The following is a 22977-nucleotide window of genomic DNA, read 5'->3' as shown; positions in this document are numbered from 1 at the left end:
GGCGGCAAGTGAGGTGAGGACGTGAGAAAAGCAAGGATGGCTGACGGGGTTGGGCAACTGAGTGAGTGGGACAGCCAGGTGTAGGGCAAGTGAGGCAAGTTGGGGGCTGGGGTGGGCAAGCGAGCAAGGTGAGTGGGAAGGTGTGAGATGAGCAGGCAAGCAGCTGGGGGAAGGTGAGCGACTGTGGGGTAAATGGTGGTGGCAGCAGCCTGGGTAAAACGCAGGTAAACACCCTAGGTGTGGAGGTGGCCTAGGCGCACTGTGTGGAGCTGCGTGGCGATGCTGTTTGACAAAGGGGAAGCAGCAGTGCAGGGCAGTGATGCAGCGCAGGAATAGGCCTTAGTGGACCCATGCCAGCGAGCGCACCCCAACACTTGGAGACACTGGGGAGAATTGCAAGGGGGGTTGGTGAGGGGATGGGATACCTGGGGGTGATTACAAGTGCCTGGGGGGCACATTTCTGAGTGTGTGTTTTGGAGTCCGTGTTTGTGTGTGTGTTTGGGAGTGGGAGGTTGGTGAATGAAGAGAGAGGGATTCATTGCAATGTAGTCAACAAACATAAAAGCTCTCCTGCCTGAAATTCTATCTTAGCTAAGGCTTATGTATAGCCATGGACCCAAGAGCACTTTAAGGCTGTGAATCTGGATGACCTTGGGAGTTTGGACCCTCACTGGTGATGTGTATCTCTATTGCCACTATGCAGTGAGGCCTGCAGACCACTAGTATTTGAGTCTTGTCTGGGTTGAGCCTCAGTTGGCTTACTAGAAAAGTAAGAATTACAACGGTTATTTAAGGTCTCTTATTCAGATTAAACCTGCTTATTTGGAAGGCATGTACCAACATATTCATATAAGGAATAGATTATATATGTGTGGAGGTGGTTGCATAGAGGACTTAGTCCATTATTTATTGTTTGGTCCATTATATAACGCGGGGAGTGAAATTTCCATCGCTGCTATATGTGTCAATGGATTGGGTTGTCAATACAGAATACTGTGGGATACTTGCTTTTAGATTAATATGAATGTATATTCTAACAGAGAACCAGTGTGGTGTAGTGGTTAAGGTGTTGGACTATGACTTGGGAGACCAGGGTTCGAATCCCCACACAGCCAGGAAGCTCACTGCATGACCTTGGGCCAGTCACTGCCTCTCAGCCTCAGAGGAAGGCAATGGTAAACCCCCTCTGAATACCACTTACCATGAAAACCCTATTCGTAGAGTCGCCATAAGTAGGGATCACTTGAAGGCAGTCCATTTCCATTTTTCATTTTTTTATATTCTAACAAGTAGTGTATTTTTTTGCAGCAGCAGAAGCTAGGAAAATCTGAGGAAATGCCTTGATGAAAGTGTTAGTGGATTGCAAAGGTGATTCACTAATCTTAGTAAGCTGAGAGTAGTCACTGAAAATATTTATTTTAGCAATGCTTTTTTATGTTCAATAAGAATTGGGGAGCTTAGTGGTTCATGTTGTGTAATGTGCTTCAGTCTTTTTACTTGTTTTCTTCTGTTTGGAATGGTCTATGGGTACAAGCAATAGATAGTTATTGATTTAAACACAGGTTTTTTGGAGTTAGAAGGTGGGAATAAAAGCACAACTCTTTTCTGACCTTTTATCTGTTAACAGGGCCTTCAACATCTTACATATTTAGAAAAGCTCAATCTTTACTTCAATTGCATTTCCTCGTTGTCAGAAGTGTTTCGACTCCATAGCTTAACTGCTCTCAAGGATGTGGATCTCCGGCTGAATCCTGTTGTTAAAAATGAATCTGATTATCGTCTTTTTGTTGTACACATGCTCCCTAATCTCAGGAGGTTGGGTAAGTAGACTGGCACAGCAGAGCCATTCCAGTATAAATTGCAGAAACTTTGTGTTCAGAAGAATTTTTCTTTCAGTGGCTGAATTAGTTTAGATTGTAGCCCACCATCCCGAAAGATGGGAAGTATTTATTGTCCCCAAAGGCTTCTTCACATGTTCACATTTTTAGGCAAAGAACTAAATGTGGAATGTGAATGTGGTTTGAAAGCACATTTATCATACACATACACTCATTTGAGAACCAGGATTGGCTGCTTGTCCTTGTTGAGTATATCTTTGGTGGCCAACCTGGGTTTGTTTGTTTTTTTGTTGTGTGAAACAACCCGAAGTCTGTTTTAAAGTAAACAAATTGTAGTAATTCTCTTAAGTGCGGTATCTTCTTATCCTATACATTTTATGAAAAACCAATAGACCTCCTGCCAAATCCATTTGTACTATTTTTGTCTTTTTATAGGGAAGTTTGTAAATTGTATCCAAATACTTTTGCATTCCCTTAAAGGGGCCATTCCTGTTTCCTAATCTCTATTGCCCTGTCCTGACACATCCCACAATACTTCAGTGCCTTTAAACCATTCTGCCACATTTGTCAACTGAAGGTGGATTTGGTAACTGCCAGTCATGAAATAGAGAGGAGAGGTGGCTAAGAGGCAGAAATCCAGATCCCAAGTGGAAACAGATAGCCTTGATGGCTGGTGAATGTTGACAAAGAGCCTAGTTCCTTTTCCCTTGCAAGCCGATAATTGCTGATCATATAAGCTTTGAAAAACATCAAGAATTAGAGATTAACTTTCTGTGTTACACAGTGTGCACATGTGAAAAATGGCAAAAACACTTGACTGGGGGGAAAAGGGAGTAGGGGAATCTCTCATGGTTCTTCTATCAAAGTCCCTGTGAGTTCCACCATTCATTTGAAAGAGAAAAAGCTAGCACAGCTGGATTGGATGGGAAGGGAAAGGTGACTTCAGTTTACAGAGTCTTGATTTTGAATGATTAAAGAGTCATACCATGCCCATAAAACAATCATTTGAACAGTTTCACAATAATAGTAGTTTGCGTATGAACGGGAGCTTTGTTCTATTTGACATTTGTATTTCAAAGTTTTCTGCAAATGTGATTTCATTAGATGCCCTCATAATGCATACACCTTACTCTACATGGTAGCTAGATACATAAATACTTTGATAAGAAAATAGCTTTTTCTTCTTTGTTTCCTGCTTAATTTCTCTTGACGGGATACTTATCTACACTTACACCAACCCATGTAGTTCTTGGCAATCTTGCAAGTAATTACTTAGGGATAGTCTCTGAGACCCTTCTCCAATTGCTTGCTGCCTTAAACAATCAGTTCTCTCTTCCCATTTTGAGAAGTTCCTAGGCAAATGGCAGAAACAACTGAAAGCTCTTCCAGCTGGATGTAAAGGACTCATTTGCTTATCCAGTCTTATTGACTCTTTAAGAGAGCTGGAAGTCAGAGAGACACACAGAACTTGATATGTTGGCAACATCACAGCCATTATTGTGCTGTGCCTACAACTTCAGGAGAAAATTAAGCACAGGAATCAATCTGTCCTGCCAGCTCCCGTAAAGCAAAAGGGAAGCAGAAACCAAACCCTTTGAGCAACTTGATGTGAGGATGATCAGTCCCTCTTTCTCTTTCCACCCACCCCAACTGTGTGGCTGGGTCTTCACAAAGGACAACGGCACTTTGCTCTGAATAAGCAAATGAGTGGCAGGCACAGTAGTAGTAGTAGTAATGTATTTATGTATCACCCCTTACGCGTGTCCCAAGATGATTTACAAATATAAAAAACAGCTAAAATAGTTTTAAAAACAGTACAAAATGAACAGCTAATGCAGAGACCTTTGCATCCAGCTGGAAAAGCTTTCAGCTGTTTCTGGAAAGTATAGGTAGTGGGTACCTGTGTATCTTAACAGGGATGCTGTTCCACTGAACAGGTGCAATCACACTGAAAGTCCTGCTCCGAGTCCCTGTGGAGCAGGCTTCTCATATGCCTGTTTTGTGGTGTGAAAGTTTTAAAAAATGCAATTAGTCTCCCATCTTTCTCTCATTGCCATCCCCTGTTTCATGGTTCACAGTGTTATAAGAGCTACCTTGGAATGTTTATTTTCATAATTATCCAGAAGGGAAACCATGGGATTGTTTTGACGTGTATCTTTTGAATTTTATAGACTTCTGCCATGAAGAGAGCAAATTTGTATCCTCTTGTTTGTTGTACCATTCTCCCTAGCCCTGCTCCCCAACCGTGAGGAAAGGTTTTTGAATTTTTAGGATTATTTTATGCTCTGCTTTTACACATGAGTTATAGTACCACACTTGAAATTATATTGATAGTTAAAAGAATACAGCTGTAAAGCAGAATAAATTCAAAAGTAACATATTAAGTCCCAAATAATATTCAAAATAGGTAAGTGTGTGTAATTTACATGTTGTGTGCAGTATCACAATGCACCTAATCCAATTGATTTCATTGGGCTAAGGCATACCTAACTGGAAATGATCAGCCTGCAATTCTGCATAGGAATGCAGGGGGAGGGGAGAGAATAGTAAGATTCAAAGATCATGTAGTCCAACCCCTTGCCCATGCAGGAAACCCACTGTTACAACATGCCTGATGAGCTGCTATCCAGTCTCTGCTTAAAAACCTCTTCACGAAGAAGAGTCCGCCACCTTAAGTCTCCAGATCATCTGGTACGCTGCTTTTTTTTTTTGAGAGTAGAAGACAAGGAGGTTCTTGCCAATTGGCTTACTGAGAAGAAAAATGTGCAGGCAATATTCCCCACAGTCAGTGTGTGAAACAGCCTAAGGGGTTTAACTATTAGCACCACCTATTCCTCCCTGCAAACCATAGCCTCTCACAAACTTGAGCAGGGGAGGCATGATTAGGAACTATAAGCCTCAGAAATAAATGACCTGAGCATGCACAGAGTGCACCTGCCTCACCAGTGAACTACATCTTGTATTTAACAAGGTGATCCCACAACAGGAATCATTTTTATAAACAGTACATCTTATAGTCACCACATTAGAAAAGTCTAATGGATCAGGCCAAAAGCCCATCTAGTCCTGCATCCTGTTCTCACAGTAGCCAACCAAACACACACAGCATTTTTAAAAACCTAAAGAAAAAGAGGACTACATAACCTCCATACTTCTCTCAAATATAACCAAAGACACACATACATTTATGCCTGCAGTTCCAAATGTATATAACACACAGGTGCACAGAGCATTTTTAAACCTAAAGAAAAACAGGAATGCAAAACCTCCGTACTTGTCTCAAATTTAGAGACACACATAAACCCTGCAGTTCCAATAACACACAGGTGTTAAAAGTTGCAACACACACAGAAGCCACCCACCATTTTTCCTCTTATAATCCTCCTCCCCTGTTCATATGAATAAATGCAAATGCTCCCACACTCTGTCCACCACTGCAATCTCTTAACAAATATTATTTTAAAAACAAGCAACCACATTTTTCTTGTTGGCTACAAAGAATGTGCTTTGAGGTGTGACATTCAAGGAAGTAGCTCTGAGCATGCTGGCATTCGAGGCAGCCCCATGAGGCAGTATAGGCTCTGCTAGGCCTATACAGTAATACCGCAGTTAACAAATCCTCCAGGAAAGAAACCCTTTTTATTTATTATTTGATCTATATCCCGCCCTTCCTCCCAGCAGGAGCCCGGGGCGCCTTTTAACAAAGTCTTTTTGGGCATTTTAACTTTTAACAAAGTCTTTTTGGGAGGTGGGAGGTGCACACTCTGACATCGTCAAAATGTGGCTCCTTTTCTACTGGATTGTGGCTGCTGCAGGCAGCTCCCTCACACGTGGCTGGAACGGCACTCCTTGCCAGGTGGTGCAGGGTCCTCTGCAGTAAACAGTGCTTCTGCAGATGCATCTGCTTGAGTGTAGGTGAGGATGGCAGAGAGAGAGAGAAAGACCAGGCACAGGGTGGGGCTGCCCCTTGCCTGCCTGCTCTAGTGTATGCAGAGGAGAACTGTGCCCAAAGCATTAGATTGCTATAGCAAGATGTTGCATGATAAAAGAAAAATGGCAAGGCAGGCATCCCTGGATGCATTTTGGAAGAGGTCTTGAACTGGTCTGTATGCAAGGCTTACCTGACCTGGTTGTTTCATTTCAGATATACATATTGTTAGTTTTGAATAACACATTTGCTGAAATACGTTGAACTTCTCTTATTTTTTGTGGTGTAGGAACCTATCCCTATTCTTTCCATGTTATTCCTACCTCTGGTACCAAAGCTGTTGTTAAAGAAATAATGTCCATGAATACATGTACTTTGTTAACTGAGATATTGCTTGACTGAGGCTTCATAACAGGAGGAAGGGGGAACTTTCACAACTGGGCTGGAAAGTAGGCAGTCCTGCTAATCAATTTTTCATATTTTTTTCTGCCCAGAGACACATGGGAAAAACCACTTTGCCACAGCTAACCGTTTGGATTAGGATTGACTGGGTGTTACAGAGAGCCGACTGGCCAGGGAATAGCAGATTGACAAACATGTTTGCAGAGTTGCTCTGAGTTCAAATAGAAATACAAAATGAGTGTGGGAGAGGAAAGAGTGCAATGGAGGTGGGATTTTAAAAATTGCTTGATATTCTCCCTGGGAGGGCTGTGCCCCAGTAGCCCTAATGCACCAACATTCACTGACTATCTAATTAACTACACTGTTAGCTGCATATATATGTTTGTTTGATCTTTCAGTTTGGATAGTTCAGTTAGTTCCGCTAAGAAGGCCAGTACTAATCTATGTCGCAGCTGTAATATCTTTAGGTCACTCTGTCGACTTTTAGAGGTGATGAGAGCACATTGTTGTGATTGATTTTCTCATATTATTACACAGTTCATATATCTTATATCACAAAAGAGGTTATCATTTCTGTCTTGAGGAGTTGAGGAGAATAATTCAGGAAGTTTTTTTAATTGATTTGTCAGAGTGATAGCATTACTTAAAGAAACAATCCAAAGGTCCAATCAAACATAGTTAATGAAGTCTGATCGGTATGATTGGAAACAACTAAGTATTATTTTGACCATGGGACTTAAATCAGTGTCATGGGTAAGATTAGCTCATCACACTTCTGCTTCTAATAATCTATCATCTCTTTTTAAGCTTCACTGTTGGTTCCCTTTTTTGTTGTTGAGTAAAGTGCTGCTCAAATATTGGGTTAACCTGCAGAGTTTTGGCTCCTTCACTCTGCCACTCAAAGTGCAGTCTTAAGCATGGCACTTTGCACACCACTGCCTCTGTGTTGCAGGTCTTGAAGTCCCTCCCCTCACTCACAATCAACCTGTTCACTGTTTCAGCTGGGTCCAATAAAAAGGCTTTGAAATTAATAAAAATAAATTTGACACAGACTTCTAGGATGAATAACGAGTGAAGTATAATTTTCTAGGTTAGATTCACTGTAGAATCACCAGTAACACAGGAAAGAAGCAAAGTAAGAAGAATACCAACAAACATACAAAAAATGTAGTTCTCCATCTTTGGAGCTACACTCCTGATTGCCACCATTCACCATTATGCTCAGAAGTGCCCTATTCCCTTCACAGAGCTACAATCCCCAGAACAGGAGCTGACTGTTAAACCACTCTAGCTACAGGAGCTCTGTCAGGGTAATAGGAGTCTCCTAACAAAGCCTCCTCTAGGATGCACACCTTAATGTGGTGAGGGGGTTCCCTGCTTTTTAAAGTTTGACAGAAATATTTGTTGGTTCTTAAACTGCAAGGGTTTTTTGCGTATTCGTGAATAGACTCATAGAGATGGAAGGGGCTTATAAGGCCATCGAGTCCAACCCCCTACTCAATGCAGGAATCCAAGTGAAGGCATACCCAACAGGTTGTTGTCCAGCTGCCTGTTGAATGCCTCCAGTCTTGAAGAGCCCCCCCCCCCAAGGTAATTGGTTCCATTGTCACACTGTTCTAATAGTTAGGAAGTTTTTCCTCATGTTCACAATCTGGCTTCCTGTAACTTTAGCCCATTATTTCGAGTCCTGCACTCTGGGATGATTGAGAAGAAATCCTGGCCCTCCTCTGTGTGGCAAACTTTCAAGTACCTTTACAGTGCCATCATATCTCCCCTCAGCCTTTTCTTCATAAGGCTAAACATGCCAGTTCTTTCAATCTCTCCTGAGGGCTATGTTTCCAGTCATCTGATCATCCTTGTTGTCCTTCTCTGTCCTGTTACAGTTTGTCTGCATCCTTCTTAAAGTGCAGTGTCCAGAACTTGGACAAGATGAGGCTTAACCATTGGTGAATTGGGGGGAACTAATAGTTCATGTGCTTTGGAAACTATACTTCTATTAATGCAGCCTAAAATAACATTTGCCTTTTTTTACAGCCACATCACACTGTTGGCTCATATTCAGCTTGTCATCAACAATAATCCCAAAATCCTTCTTGCATATAGTATTGCTGAGTGAAGTGTTCCCCGTCTTATAACTGTGCATTTGGTTTCTTTTTCCTAGGTGTCGAACTTTGCACTTATAATTAAAACATTTTTCTTTTTTAAAAGTTCATCTTATAAATTTGGGAATATTCTAGAATTAGGTTGGCAGATATTCATCCTATTTGCAATGGTGTGCAAACAAGTTTTCTCTTTTGGGGGGGATTTTTTTTTTAGATGATCGTCCTGTGAGAGACAGTGAGCGAAAAGCATCCCTTTTGCATTTCTCTACGGATCATGCTTATAAATTCAAGAAGCCTGCAGTTGTAACCAAAGGGACTGAAGCAGAAAGGTATGATCAGAACAAGGCTTCATGCAGCTGTAATCATATGACTGTGGAGATATCTGGAAACTGATTGTAGTCCAAAGGGCTGCATGAGGAGTTTATATCACCTCCCATTGCTGTGCTGCCCCAAACCCACTCCAGACTAGAGGATCTTCTGGAATGGCATCTGATAATGGTGTGATGAGATATTTTTGGAAGACAAAATGGGCTTCTGTGAGTGCTTCTGACTGCAGCTCTTTGTGCTGCTCTGGGTTTGGATCTTGGCTCTGTATTTTCAATAATTAACCTCCTGAGTTTGAAAGGCTGAGCAGTATGCATGAAGTTGCCTAAGTGTTAAGAGCCCCTGTCTGGGATAATTTTAGGTATAGAGAGTGCCTCAAACTGGCTTTGTAAGGGTCAGACGTCATCCAGTTTGAAACTCCATGGTTTGAATTTGAAAAGTAATTCCAAGGGCTGCACAGGAAGTGGTATGTGTCCAGGGGAGCTTCTGAAGCTCCCCCTTCTGAAAGTAGTACCCTCCACCCCGAGCTATTGAAGGACAGGGGAAACTTTGGGGAGTAGCCCCTGTCACAGGAGCTGCAGTGCAAAGGTCGAGAGAAATCTCAGCATAGACGTGAACGTATTTGCTTGTGTCTGTCCAACCTGGTGCCTTCCAGATGTTTTCTACTACAACTCACATCATCCCTGACAATCATTCATGCTGGCTAGATGGGAGTTGTAATCTGAAACAACTGGAAGGCATTGGGTAGGGAAGATTGTCTTAGACAGAAGCAAATCCTGTCGCATGCTGGGATTTCTCCATCTCTATACCAGACTGGAGGAAGGCTGGCCAAAGGGGTCCAGCAAAGGGTCTCATTCTATGGTGCTTATGGCCATGAGAGAGGATGCATAACCTCTCTACCTTTTAGTCGACCTGCCCACTAGCAGCATCTGACAAGAAGGGAAAGAAGTACTGTATTGGGAATAGTTTTCCAAGCATTTTAGTTAAACTGCAGATAAATATTCAAAAGAATAGAAGCTGTCTGCTCTGTGTGTGTTCTCCTCTGAAAACCAAGCATAATTGGTAACACGGGTAGTACATGCATCTGTGGATTTGTGCAAGTCTGATGTGCTTGGATTCATGTGCAACCCGTACTGTGCAGCAGACCTGTCCCATGTTTGTCTGTGCCGTAGACAAAGTTAGCTACAGTATTTATTTATTTATTACATTTATATACCGCCCCATAGCTGAAGCTCCCTGGGCAGTTTACAGCAATTAAACATATCTGGCAACACTTGAGTGTTCTGTGGCACCAAGTCATTATAGCCTATGCTGTTCCTGTTTAAACAGGAATCGTTTCTCATGTTTATCTTGCTTCAAGCAAAGCAGGAATGTAGTGTTGTGCTGTGAAGACATGGTGTAAATGCAAGTACTTGGATTTCATTTACAGCTTCAGCTACAACCATGTTTTTGCTTTCTGTGACATAGGAAGACTTTGAAAAACTTAAAATGGCAGTTGGATCTTCTGAGTTAATCCTTAATCAGGCTAACTGATCTACTGTCTGTTATCAAAAGTTTGTTGATTAGATTATGGGCTCTCCATAGCCTCCTTCAGGTGGTACCAACTTAAGAGGCAACACTGTATAGCATGCTGTGGAGACAGCTTTAGCATGTTCCCTTGGACCTTGCAAGTCATCCCAGCCACTTGGGAGATTTGATTGAACTTCTGTGGTGGAGGGTCTCTTGTATCTGTGGAGACTCCCCACTCAATTGAGAACCCTAGCTTCTCAATCATAATGGAAGTCTTCATGGATACACAGGGCTCCCCACTGCAGAAGCTCTCTCAAATCATTGGATTCTTACATGGCCCTGGGGGGCAGGGCTAACCTAACATCCACGCAGTTACCTGTTACCTTTTAGGGCAAAAAGTCCTGAAGGGGGCTCATGTCTTATTTTGTTCTTTAAGATACGACTTTTCAGGTACCAAATAAAGGTGGCATTAACACAAGGCATACAAATGGCGCCATATTTTCTTGCTGCAGCTCTGCCCATCCAAGAGTTGAATACATTAACTCCATGTCAAAAAAGTGCTTGATGATGGATGAAGATGATGAAGCAGTCTTAAATCTCATTACAAAGTGTGAATGGGATTTAAGTAAATCTCCAGGAATAACTGGATCAACCAGAAGGGGCCCTGAGGTTGAATTTCACGATTTAAACAGTATGTGGCTTTTGGATTTTGACTTCTCTCATGCTGTATTCAATAACAGGCTAGTTCATATCAGGGTGGAAAACTATCCTAGGTTTCTGGGTTGTGTCATTGTCTTATATGCTGACCTATCTATTGCATATGTTGGAATTAATTTCTTCTTTGGTAGACAGCCCTTCTTTCATATGCATTGTGATGTTATGTGATGACATCACAGGGTAGCATCGGAGCCTTATGTCATCCTGTGATACTGCTGCAATAAGCTGAACATGCATTCTTGCAGTCTGCCATCCAAACAAAAAACTCCTTTGTATTGTGTGTTGCATTGTGTTGGCTCAAGGTTTAGACGTCAGAAGATTTAGATTTAGACGTAAGAAGAGTCCTGCTGGATCAAGTCAAACGTCTTTTTAGTTCAGCATCCTGTTTCCAACAGTAGCCCGCCAGATGCCTCTAGGAATCCTGTCAGCAGGAACAGCCCTTATTTATTTAAAATACTTATATGCTGCCTTTCAGGGCAAAGCCCTCCGAAGGCAGGTTACTAAAGGTAATTAAAACTATAAAATAATTTTAAAAATATAAATAAAACAATCTAATTACAAAAACTAAAAATAGCAACAATGTAACCGTTTAAAACCTGACTCACAACACTTTTATTAAAACACAGTTTGTGAATTAAGCACACAGGATGTTTATTATTATTATTATTATTATTAAGAGAGTAGGAAAAAATTGAGCTTGGGAACTCTTTATTTTCATGCAGTATGTATAGATTCTATAGATCGGTGTCTTCTGTGATGCTTCAGTACATAATACGTGTTTGTATAGATCAAATAACTATTTAAATCTGTTATTTCTTGAGGTATTTACAAAACAGAACATAAAACTAAGATGCACTGGAAGTCAGAAGTTTCCCCTCCACAGCTCGTTTTATTGCAAAAATGGAAACAAGAAAATTTGCCCAAGGTAAATAAAAAAAATTAAGAGACTACATTATACATTCTTCCCATGCTACGAAACTATCTACGATGTGTGCAGTTCTTGAAACAAACCAGATAGGGATCTGATTACCTTTAATGTTCTGAAGCTCCTGGGGGTGGGGAGGGCTTTACTTTTGGATGGCTCCCCCTTTTGGCAGAGATAGATATGATCCACTTTTTCAGATACATCTTTGGGTCCCTACCCCCTTCCAGAATGATCCTGTGGCATGCAGAGTGGTCAGATTCAGCTGGAGCTCTTAAAAGCCCAGCTGTTTAGCTTCATTACAAAAGTTCTTTTGTTTTATGCATCCCTCTCTCTTCCCTGTTGTTTTTCCACCTGACACATCCAGTAGGGACTGCAGGACTCACAGGAGATTTTTGGAGGTATAGTAACCTCAGCATGAGATGTGGTGGTGCATGGGTGTCTGCCTGGCTACAAACAACCTGGGAAGAGCTGAAAGAGAGAGTGTGAGGCAATAGAAGCCTCCATAGCACACAGGAGCATTCAGACTTTCTTCCCTCTATAGAGGATAGGTATGAGACAGAGCTCCAGAAATGGCTAGCTGCAGGGACTCGTCAGAGTTCAGCCATCAGAACCTCCAGTTGGAGTGTAGTAAGTTGAGTGATCTGGAGTTGCAAGGTCAAGAAACACCTAGGCTCCAGAGTATGATTTCATGTGAACAGGGGACCAGAGCCAGAGTAAGGAAGGGATGAGTATCCCTGTCATGGGAACATATCACCCCACTAGCCCCAAAGCCAACAAGAGAGCAAAATGGGCTCCAGATGCTTCTCTAAACTGGCAAAACAGGCAGCCCTTTATCTGAGATTGAGCTCTTCACTCACATGAGAGGGAAGGAGAAAAACTTTCAGATTTCAATCAACTGAGGGTAACTTTCAGTTAGATATTTTCCGTACCCTACTCGCTAGGACATATCATACCCTTCAGCTAACTAAGCCAGAAGGCTCTACAAACTAGGCTACCCTTAAAAGATCTAGGATGTTTTTCCAAAAGGTCTCTCTAGTCCAAACAATGGGTAGGAAACCTTTTCCAGCCAGTGGGCCAGATCCTGAGTATCCCCAACCCCATAGGCCACTTTCACAGATAGGCAGAGCCACCCACCTACCAATCACCAGATGGCAAGCCACAATGCAAAGGAAGAACCAGGTGGGGCATGAAGTCACTGCCAATTAGCTGGTAGATGCAGACTTAAAACTCTGCTTTTGTCAGGGGCCGATCACATATGACATTATTTATTTATTTTTATTTATTTAATTACATTTCTAGACCGCCCTATAGCAGAAAGCTCTCAGGGCGGTGTACAACAAATAAAATCACAATTAAAATATGAGCAAGTGTGGAAAAAATATATATATATAGTACAATTATAAAACATTAATAAAATTGCCATTGAGATTAAATTAAGATCATATTAAGTTTAAAATGTTAAATTAAAATATTTAAAAATTTACAAAATTTAAAAAGCCTGGGCGAAAAGGTAAGTTTTTACCTGGCGCCGAAAAGATAACAGAGAAGGCGCCAGACGTATCTCGTCTGGGAGGGCATTCCATAGTTCGGGGGCCACCACCGAGAAGGCCCTAGATCTAGTTGTTGATCTCCGGGCCTCTTTATGGGTTGGGACCCGGAGAAGGGCCTTCGACGTCGAGCGTAGTGAACGGGTAGGTACATAGCAAGAGAGGCGCTCCATCAGGTATTGCGGTCCGATGCCGTTTAGGGCTTTATAGGTAAGAACCAACACTTTGAATCTGGCCCGGAAACATATCGGTAGCCAGTGCAGCTGCGCCAGGACAGGTGTTATATGGTCAAATTTCTTTGTCCCAGTGAGAACTCTGGCCGCAGCATTTTGCACTAGCTGAAGTTTCCGAACCGTCTTCATAGGTAGCCCCACGTAGAGTGCATTACAGTAGTCCAATCTAGAGGTTACCATAGCATGGATAACTGAGGCAAGATGCTCCTTGCTCAAATAGGGTCGTAGTTGGGCTACCAGCCGGAGCTGGTAGAATGCATTCCGTGCCACCGAGGCTACCTGAGCCTCAAGTGACAGAAGCGGATCTAATAAGACCCCCAAACTACGTACCTGTTCCTTTAGGGGGAGTGTAACCCCATCTAGGACAGGTCGAACGTCAACCATCTGGGCAGAGGGTCCTCCCACCAACAGCATCTCAGTCTTGTTAGGATTGAGTTTCAGTTTATTAGCTCTCATCCAGCCCATTATCGCGGCCAGGCAGCGGTCTAGTACATCAACAGCCTCACCTGAGGAAGATGAAAAGGAGTAGTAGAGCTGCGTATCATCAGCATATTGCTGGAAACGCACTCCAAAACTCCTGATGACCTCACCCAGCGGCTTCATATAGATATTAAAAAGCATGGGGGACAGAACTGAACCCTGCGGGACCCCATATTGGAGTACCCAGGGACTCGAGTAATGTTCCCCCAGCATCACCTTCTGGAGACGATTCCCGAGATAGGAGCAGAGCCACCGCCAAGCAGTGCCTCCCACTCCTAAATCCGTAAGTCGCTCCAGAAGGATACCATGGTCGATGGTATCAAACGCCGCTGAGAGATCAAGGAGAACCAACAGAGTTACACTCCCTCTGTCTTTCTCCCGACAGAGGTCATCATACAGGGCGACCAAGGCCGTTTCTGTACCAAACCCCGGCCGAAAGCCCGATTGAAATGGGTCTAGATAATCAGTTTCATCCAAGAGAGCCTGGAGTTGGCGAGCGACCACACGCTCTAGAACCTTGCCCAGGAATGGGACATTTGCTACTGGCCTATAGTTGTCCAAATTATCAGGGTCCAAGGAGGATTTTTTTAGGAGCGGTCTCACCACCGCCTGTTTCAGGCAGGGTGGGACCACTCCCTCTCGTAAAGAGGCATTAATCACCTCCTTGGCCCAGCCGGCTGTTCCATTCCTGCTAGCTTTTATTAGCCATGAGGGGCAAGGATCCAGAGCAGAAGTGGTCGCCCGCACCTGTCCAAGCACCTTGTCCACATCCTCGAGCTGTACCAACTGAAACTCATCCAATAAAACAGGACAAGACTGTGCTCTGGATACCTCATTAGGATCAACTGCTACAATAATGGAGTCAAGGTCCCGGCGGATGTTCATGATCTTATCACGAAAGTGTCGCGCAAACTCATTACAGCGGGCAATTGATGGTGTTATTGCTTCCTGGGGACCAGAGTGTAAAAGTCCCCGGACAACTTTATAAAGTTCCGCTGGGCGGTTAAGGGATGACTGAATAGAGACAGCAAAGTATTGCTTCTTTGCTGCTCTCACTGCCTTCACATAGAGTTTGGTAGAGAGCTTCACAAGTGCATGATTACAGCCGTCGGGAGTTCGCCTCCATTTGCACTCAAGCCGTCTCCTTTCTTGCTTCATCACTCTTAGCTCCGGAGTAAACCAGGGAGCCAATTGAGCTCTGCAACGGAGAGGGCGCACCGGGGCGATCGTGTCAACTGCCCGGGCCATTTCCGTATTCCACAGCATGGCCAGGGTTTCGACAGGACCGTCAATTCTATCAGCCGGAAAATTCCCTAGAGCCATCAGAAAACCCTCAGGATTCATTAGTCTCCGGGGACGGACCATCTTAATTGGTCCTCCACCCTTGCAGAGGGGAGAAAACAGTGTAAGTCTAAACCTTAATAGGCGGTGATCTGACCATGACAAAGGAATAGATGAAAAATCCCTCACTCTCAGATCACCATCCCCTAATCCAGTGGCAAAAATCAAGTCCAGAGTGTGCCCCAACACATGCGTAGGGCCAGTAACAAATTGAGACAGCCCCATGGCTGTCATGGAGGTCATGAAGTCCTGAGCTGCTCCAGATAAAGCAGCCTCAGCATGAATGTTGAGATCCCCCAATACCAAAAGTTTGGGGGAACGCAACAATAGATCCGAGACCACCTCTGTCAGCTCAGTTAGGGAGGCTGTTGGGCAGAAGGGTGGACGGTACACCAACAGAATTCCCAGTCTGTCTCGCTGACCCAACGTTATGTGCAGACACTCTAGACCATTAGCCATCTGGATAGGGTGCCTAACAAGAGGGATGGAACTTCTATAGACCACAGCGATTCCCCCTCCCCGACCCTCGGATCTACCCAGATGCTGAACCGAATACCCAGGTGGGCACAACTGGGAGAGATTAATACCTCCCAGATCGCTCACCCAGGTCTCGGTAATACATGCCAGATCGGCCGCCTCATCCACAATTAGGTCATGGATGAGGGAGGTTTTATTATTTACCGATCTGGCATTAAAAAGCAGCAACTGGAGATCCGAGGGTTGGCTGATAGAACTACCAGCAATCCTGTGGGTGTGAGGAGGACCGGAACACGTCACAGCCACCAGTTGTCTGGGGCGAGTTCCCCTTAACTGGCATGTCCTACTCACAGCGCCATACCTCCCATTACCCGTCACTACACTAATAGGGGCCCCCTTTGGTCCTCCCTCCCACAACACTGTCCTCTCGCCCAGGCACATAATAAAAATAAAATAAATAATAAAACTCATGGCATATACACACAATCACACACTCACTCATACAACCCACTCATACATTCAGACAACACAGCAGCATCCGAGGAGCTTCAGCAGCCGATAATCCGTAGTAGCTGATGTAATGGGACCCAAGAACGATAGACAGCAATGACCCCCAACCTGGTGATAATGACAGCAGCAACGGTGGCATACACCTCAGAAGAGGCAACAGCAGCACTTCAGACTCACATTCCAGGACAGCCCAACGGCAGCAACAGAAACGTCCACGCCCTGATCAGGATCAGGCCGGGGCCTGGTCCTGCCAGGCAGAAGTCCCTCTGGGAAGGGTGGTGGAGGTGGTGGTCCCACGGCGGCGGCGGCGGCGGCAGCAGCAGCAAGAGCAGCAGCAAGAGCAGCAGCAAGAGCAGCAGCCTCTCCTTCCCTTGGGCGATGCTTTCTTTCTCCTGCAGGGCCTGGGTCTCCCAGGCCACCTCAGCCAGCCGGCTTATGTATCCCTCCAAAGAGGGACAGGTGGTAAGAATCAGTCCTGGCATTAGATGTGGGGCAGGAGGGCATGATTTTGAGGTAAAGCCTCATGGGTCAAGTTGGAGCCTGTTTTGCTGCCCAGTTAGGCCCATGGGCAAGAGTTCCACCCTTGCTTGAAACCCATGACAGATCCCTTTCTAGACTTGTTTGATAACTTAAGAAAAGGGGATGGGAAAGTCTTGCTAAAGTGGACCTAGAGGTCCCTACAACAGGAGGTTGGAGGCAGCCTTACCAGAGGTTTTGAAGGAGGGTGGCTTTCAGAGCATCAGCTACTCAGTTTTCACCATGTTCACTTAACCTTTGAACTGAAGATCTAGCTGGTCCTGCCCAAGCCTGGTAATGAGGAAATGAAGAATATTGCATACACAGTGGTGCTGCTGACAGCTTTAACTCTGGACATCATCCAGTTTGGTGCAAGTGCCATAGCAGCCAATACAGAGGTCAGACAAAACATCTGGCTGAGAAACTGGGCCATTGACTTGGGATCCCAGATAAGCATCCTTGGCTAGCACACCCTTTGCAGGAACTTAACATTTCACAAATCCTCTAGAGGCCACACTGGTGGAAATGTGAGACAAAAAAAGGCACTCCTACCAGCAAAGAAGGGTGGCTGAAAATATAGTATTCCGCAAGTACACTCCTAGAGTGCATTTCAAGCCTGAATGGAACCGCATCTTCAAAACATGAGAGAAGTCATCCACCCAGTCCTCAGCTTCCTCTTATTCTGTATCTCCCGATTAAACAAAGGAATAAAGAAAAGTGCCTTCGCATGATGATGCCAGGAACTATCCTGTCCAGGTAGCTATCAGAGGGCGACTACTTCACTAGGCCCCAAATGAAAGACCACCGCTACAGATAGAGGGGTGTGAGACAGTCTCCTTAGGATGCTGCTTAGAGTTAGTAAGGCTATCAAGAAACAAAGTCATAGTGTCCCCATGATCTACGAATGTGGTGAAATAAGGCTTTTCACAAGGTGATTCAACAACTGCTGGTAATCCAAGCAATAAAACCTGCTCTTGGTATTAGCAATGGAGAGTGGGACAGTAATGATATCAACAAGCAACTGTGCATAAAACAACTCAAGATGGAAACACTGAAATTCAGTTGTAATGATACAGATTAACAAGCCCCATAGAACAATCCACTGTAAGTAATACCTTTTTATCGTGATCAGGAAAAGACACAGCAAATACCATCATTTCTGTTTTCACAGTACAAACCCAGAATGTTCATGAAGTCATTGCAGCCTTAGTAGCACATCTGTGACATGTTAGCCTCAGGGATAACAACCTACTTGCTCATCTTTGAAGGGAAAGTGCACAAATGCTCTAGAAGAGAACTGTCCATGGAGGTTGCTATGCTTGGATGGGGTACTGAATATGTTATCTTCAAGAAGGAATTCCACTAATTAGAGTGCATGGCATGGGCTGGAAAGTCTTTCTTTCTTGGTGTAAGAACTATGGAAAAAAGGCACACCTTTTTTGTACTAATACAATCAAGTGGCAGCATTAGGCACCATTCTAGGTTGTAAAGCAACTAAAGCATTCTAGGTTGTAATCTCCCCATCCTTGGTAGGCCAAATTTGACAGATGGCCAGGGCTATCCACCTGCCAATCACTTGGTGTCATAGTGATCTCCCTTGATTGTCTAAACTTCAAACTGCAATGCAGGGCTGTTTGAAAGCCCTTTGCAAGGCGCTCAAAATCCACTTTTAATGCAATACTGAACAAAAGCAGAAAGATTACTTATGTAAAACCTGCCATTTGAAATTAGTATTTTAAAATACATAGATTTGTAGGAGACCTTTCAGAGAGCTATACTTTAAAGTCTTAATTTTTCTTCTAGGCTGCTCAGTTAGAAAATAGAAATATGTTGAAAGCCACAGAAACATATAAAGGTATGTTTATAACAAACAATTGTGCTAATTAAATATCTCAGTTATTAATACCATAGACTTAAGATTTTGTGTGTTTAGACTTGTGAAAGTATTTTAGAAACGGGAGAGTCTCTCAGTCACATTTGTTACTCAGGATTCCAGCTCCTGTTTTCCATACTGACTGACAGGTTTTACTGAAAAGCAATTGAAGTCAAAACGCTTCAATGAGCAGCAGCGTCCTTAGTTTTCTGTTTTTATGTGCAATACTCCTCCATCGTACAGGCAAATACAGGTACCATTAATTGCGCTATAACTTGTTTTTATGTTTGTATCTTTTCCTGCTTAATGACCAGAATCCAACACAGAGAGTTACAGTATGACTACTTAGAAGTAAGTCTGCTCTGACACCCTCGGAGGCCTGCTGTAAGAACTTTGCAAGGCACTTTAGGGACAAAATTGATCAGATTCAAACAGAGTTGGATGCCACAGTTAGAGCAAGTCCAATGGAGGCGTCCAGAGCACTGTCTGATCCACAGATTCAGTTACTGCAGCCTAAGAATGTGGACAAGCTGCTTGAAGAAGTGTGGCCCACCACCTGCCCCTTTGACCCTTGCCCATTCTGGCTGCTGAGAACTAGCTGTAGGGGACTTGATTGGGTGGGTCCAGGGAGTGATTAATGCTTTGCTGGAAGAGGGGGAGATGTGTCCCCTCCTTAAGAAGACCTCCCTGGACCCAGAAGTGTTAAACAACTATTGCCCGGTGGCAAATATCCCTTTTTTGGGCATGGTGCTTGAGAAGGTGATGGTGTTCCAACTTCAGGCATGTTTGGAGGAGACTGATTACTTAGATCCATTCCAATCTGGCTTCAGGCCTGGCCATGGTACTGAAACTGTCTTCGTTGCCCTAGTTGATAACATCTGTCAGGAGAGAGATGGGAATGCAACCCTGCTCATTTTCCTTGATCTCTCAGTGGCTTTTGATACTGTTGACCATGGTATCCTTCTGGAACATAATTAGCCCGGTGGTTGTACGCCCGTTTAACGGCAAAGCCGTACGGGCGTTCAACAACCTCAACCAGGCTAATTATACCCGTGCCCTTTACAGCCATTGGCGCACACAAGGGAAGGAGAAGCTCCTGTGTCAGGAGAAGGGATCTATATAAGAAAGGAGAAGCAAGGGAGTAAACAAGATGCCTTGGAACAGAAAGCAATACTTTGCCATCAAAAGTAAATTAATTAAACAAGGAAAGTGGAAAGGCACCGCCGAACAGCGAAGAAGCATAGTAAAAGACATTGTGGATAGTGCTCCTGAAACTCCTCCGGAGGAAAGACCCTCCACCAGTTTCGTCAGTAAAGGTAATGGAAACACCTCCACTCATGAAACATTATTCAGCCAAAAAAGAAGACGAATGGTCGTATGCTGTGCCGTCATGCTCGTATGCTGCTAACGCACCACTATGGGGGCCAATGCTCGACGTTGGCGGCACTGTGCTTCATTGTTTCCACTCATACCTCCAGAGCCATTTCCAAAAAGTAGTTAATGGGAGGCTACTGTTCAGCATCATGGGAATTATCCTTTGGTGTTCCACAGGGTTCCATCTTGTCTGCCGTACTATTTAACATATACATGAACCCTCTGGGAGCTATCATCAGGAGCTTTGGTGCCATCAGTATGCAGATGACACCCAGCTCTACCTCTCTATGCCATCTGAATCAGGAGAGGCAGTTAAGGTGTTGAACTGGTGCTTGGAGGCAGTGATGGATTGGATGTGGAGCAATAAATTGAGGCTGAATCCTGAAAAGACAGAGGTGTTACATGTCCGAAATTCTCATGTCCAGGAGGTGGGAAGACGGCCTGTTCTGGATGGGGTTGCTCTTTCCTTGAAGGAGCAGGTCTGCAGCCTGGGGATACTCCTTGATCCAACACTGTCACTGGAGATTCAGGTGGCCTGGAGTGCCTTTTTCCAGCTTTGGTTGGTTTGCCAACTTCACCCCCTTTTGGACAGAGAAATGACTTGGTCACAGTACTCCATCCTCTGGTAACTTCCAGACTGGATTATTGCAGTGTGCTCTAAATGGGGCTTCCCTTGAAGACAACTTCAGACATCCGCTGTAACGAGTTCACTGGGCACTTCCAAGATAAAATCTCACGCATCCGTCAGGACTTAGACTCCAGCATTATGGCAGTTGAACCTAATGAGGTATCTGGAGCACGGTCTTGTCCTTATTTATTGTATGAGTTTCAGTTGGTACAGCTTGAGGACGTTGACAAGGTGCTTGGACTGGTGCGTGCAACCACTTCCGTACTGGATCCTTGCCCCTCTTGGCTAGTGAAAGCTGGCAGGGCTGGAACAGCCGGCTCGGCTAGGGAAGTGATAAATGCCTCCTTGAGAGATGGAGTGGTCCCTAGTTGCTTAAAAGAGGCAGTAGTGAGACCACTCCTGAAGAAACCTTCCCTGGACCCAGATAATTTGAACAACTATACACTGGTAGCGAATGTTCCATTCCTGGGCAAGGTCTTAGAACGGGTGGTCGCCAGCCAGCTCCAGGTGCTCTTGGATGAAACCAATTATCTAGATCCGTTTCAATCCGGTTTTAGGCCCGGTTTTGGCACTGAAACAGCCTTGGTCGCCCTGTATGATGACCTATGTCGGGAGAGGGATGGGGGGAGTGTAACTCTGTTGATTCTCCTTGATCTCTCAGCTGCTTTTGATACCATCGACCATGGTATCCTTCTGGGGAGACTCACGGAGTTGGGAGTTGGAGGCACTGCTTTGCAGTGGTTCCGCTCCTACTTGGTGGATCGTCTCCAGAGGGTAGGGCTTGGGGAACATTGTTCGACACCCTGGACTCTCCATTGTGGAGTCTCGCAGGGATCGGTTCTGTCCCCTATGCTTTTTAACATCTACATGAAGCCACTGGGTGCGGTCATCAGGAGCTTTGGAGTGCGTTGTCATCAGCATGCTGATGACACGCAACTCTATTTCTCCTTTTCATCTTCCTCAGGTGAGGCTGTTAATGTGCTGAACCGTTGCCTGACCGCGATAATGGACTGGATGAGAGCTAATAAACTGAAGCTCAATCCTGACAAGACCGAGACGCTGTTGGTGAGTGCCTTCTCTGACCAGATGGTGGATCTTCAACCTGTTCTAGATGGGGTTACACTCCCCCTGAAGGAACAGGTTCGTAGCTTGGGGCTTCTTTTCGATCCATTCCTGTCTCTCGAGGCGCAGGTGGCCTCGGTGGCACGGAATGCGTTCTACCACCTTCGGTTGGTAGCCCAGCTTCGCCACTATCTGGAAAGCGACGACCTCGCTTCAGTTGTGCATGCTCTTGTAACCTCTAGATTGGATTACTGCAATGCGCTCTATGTGGGGCTGCCTTTGAAGACAGTTTGGAAACTACAGCTAGTGCAAAACGCAGCTGCTAGACTGCTGACAAGGACTAGGTGGTCTGCACATATAACACCTGTTCTGGCTCGTTTGCACTGGCTGCCTATCTGTTTCCGGGCCAGATTCAAAGTGCTAGTTTTGACTTATAAAGCCTTACACGGCGCGGGACCACAATACCTAGCGGAACGCCTCTCCCGATATGAACCTACCCGCTCACTACGTTCAACATCTAAGGCCCTCCTCCGAGCTCCGACTCACAGAGAAGCTCGGAGGGTAGTAACAAGATCCAGGGCCTTTTCAGTGGCTGCCCCCGAATTATGGAACAGTCTGCCTGATGAGGTGCGCCTGGCGCCTACACTTCTATCTTTTCGGCGCCAGGTCAAAACCTTTTTATTCTCCCAGGCATTTTAATCTATTGTGTTTTAATGTATATTAGGTTGTTTACTTGTTTAATAATGTATACTTTACTGTTTTTGTGATTTTATTGTATTTTATCCATGTTGTGCACCGCCCTGAGAGCCCTCGGGCTGTGGGCGGTATATAAATTGAATGAAATAAATAAATAAACTCGGAAACTTCAACTGATGCAAAATGTAGCAGCCAAATTACAGTCAGGGTTTCCTTTTAGAACTCATATAGCACCTGTTTTAAAAGAGCTGCATTGCCAGTTCATTTCCAGGCCCAGGTAAAGGTGCTCATGTTTAAACCCCTAAACGACTGAGGTCCCAAATATCTGAAAGACTGTCTCCTTCCCCACAGACTTTCTCAGGTGCTGAGATCAGCAGAGGGGGCCTTTTTGGTAGTTCTGCCACCCTTGGAAGTTTGGGTGTGGTGGCCCAAGAGAGGGCCTTCTCTGTGGCAGCCCCTAAGCTGTGGAACTCTCTCTCTACCAAGGTGCGTCTG

General features: G+C 44.5%; 1 protein-coding gene across 2 annotated transcripts in view; it reads left to right on the top strand.

The window, feature by feature from the left end:
• CEP72 (centrosomal protein 72) overlaps positions 1-22977 on the top strand; it is a 68883-nt gene that overhangs the window by 8368 nt on the left and 37538 nt on the right. For both annotated transcript variants that reach the window (XM_061589743.1, XM_061589744.1), the window contains exons 3-7: positions 1628-1820; positions 8485-8599; positions 10616-10794; positions 11642-11745; positions 18653-18704. In XM_061589743.1, coding sequence (XP_061445727.1) covers positions 1628-1820; positions 8485-8599; positions 10616-10794; positions 11642-11745; positions 18653-18704 — 643 coding nt within the window. The remainder of the gene's footprint in view (positions 1-1627; positions 1821-8484; positions 8600-10615; positions 10795-11641; positions 11746-18652; positions 18705-22977) is intronic.

Source organism: Rhineura floridana, chromosome 11 (genome assembly GCF_030035675.1).
Source record: "Rhineura floridana isolate rRhiFlo1 chromosome 11, rRhiFlo1.hap2, whole genome shotgun sequence".
In the NCBI taxonomy this organism is placed as follows: domain Eukaryota; kingdom Metazoa; phylum Chordata; class Lepidosauria; order Squamata; family Rhineuridae; genus Rhineura; species Rhineura floridana.
This window is presented reverse-complemented; position numbering and strand designations above follow the sequence as displayed.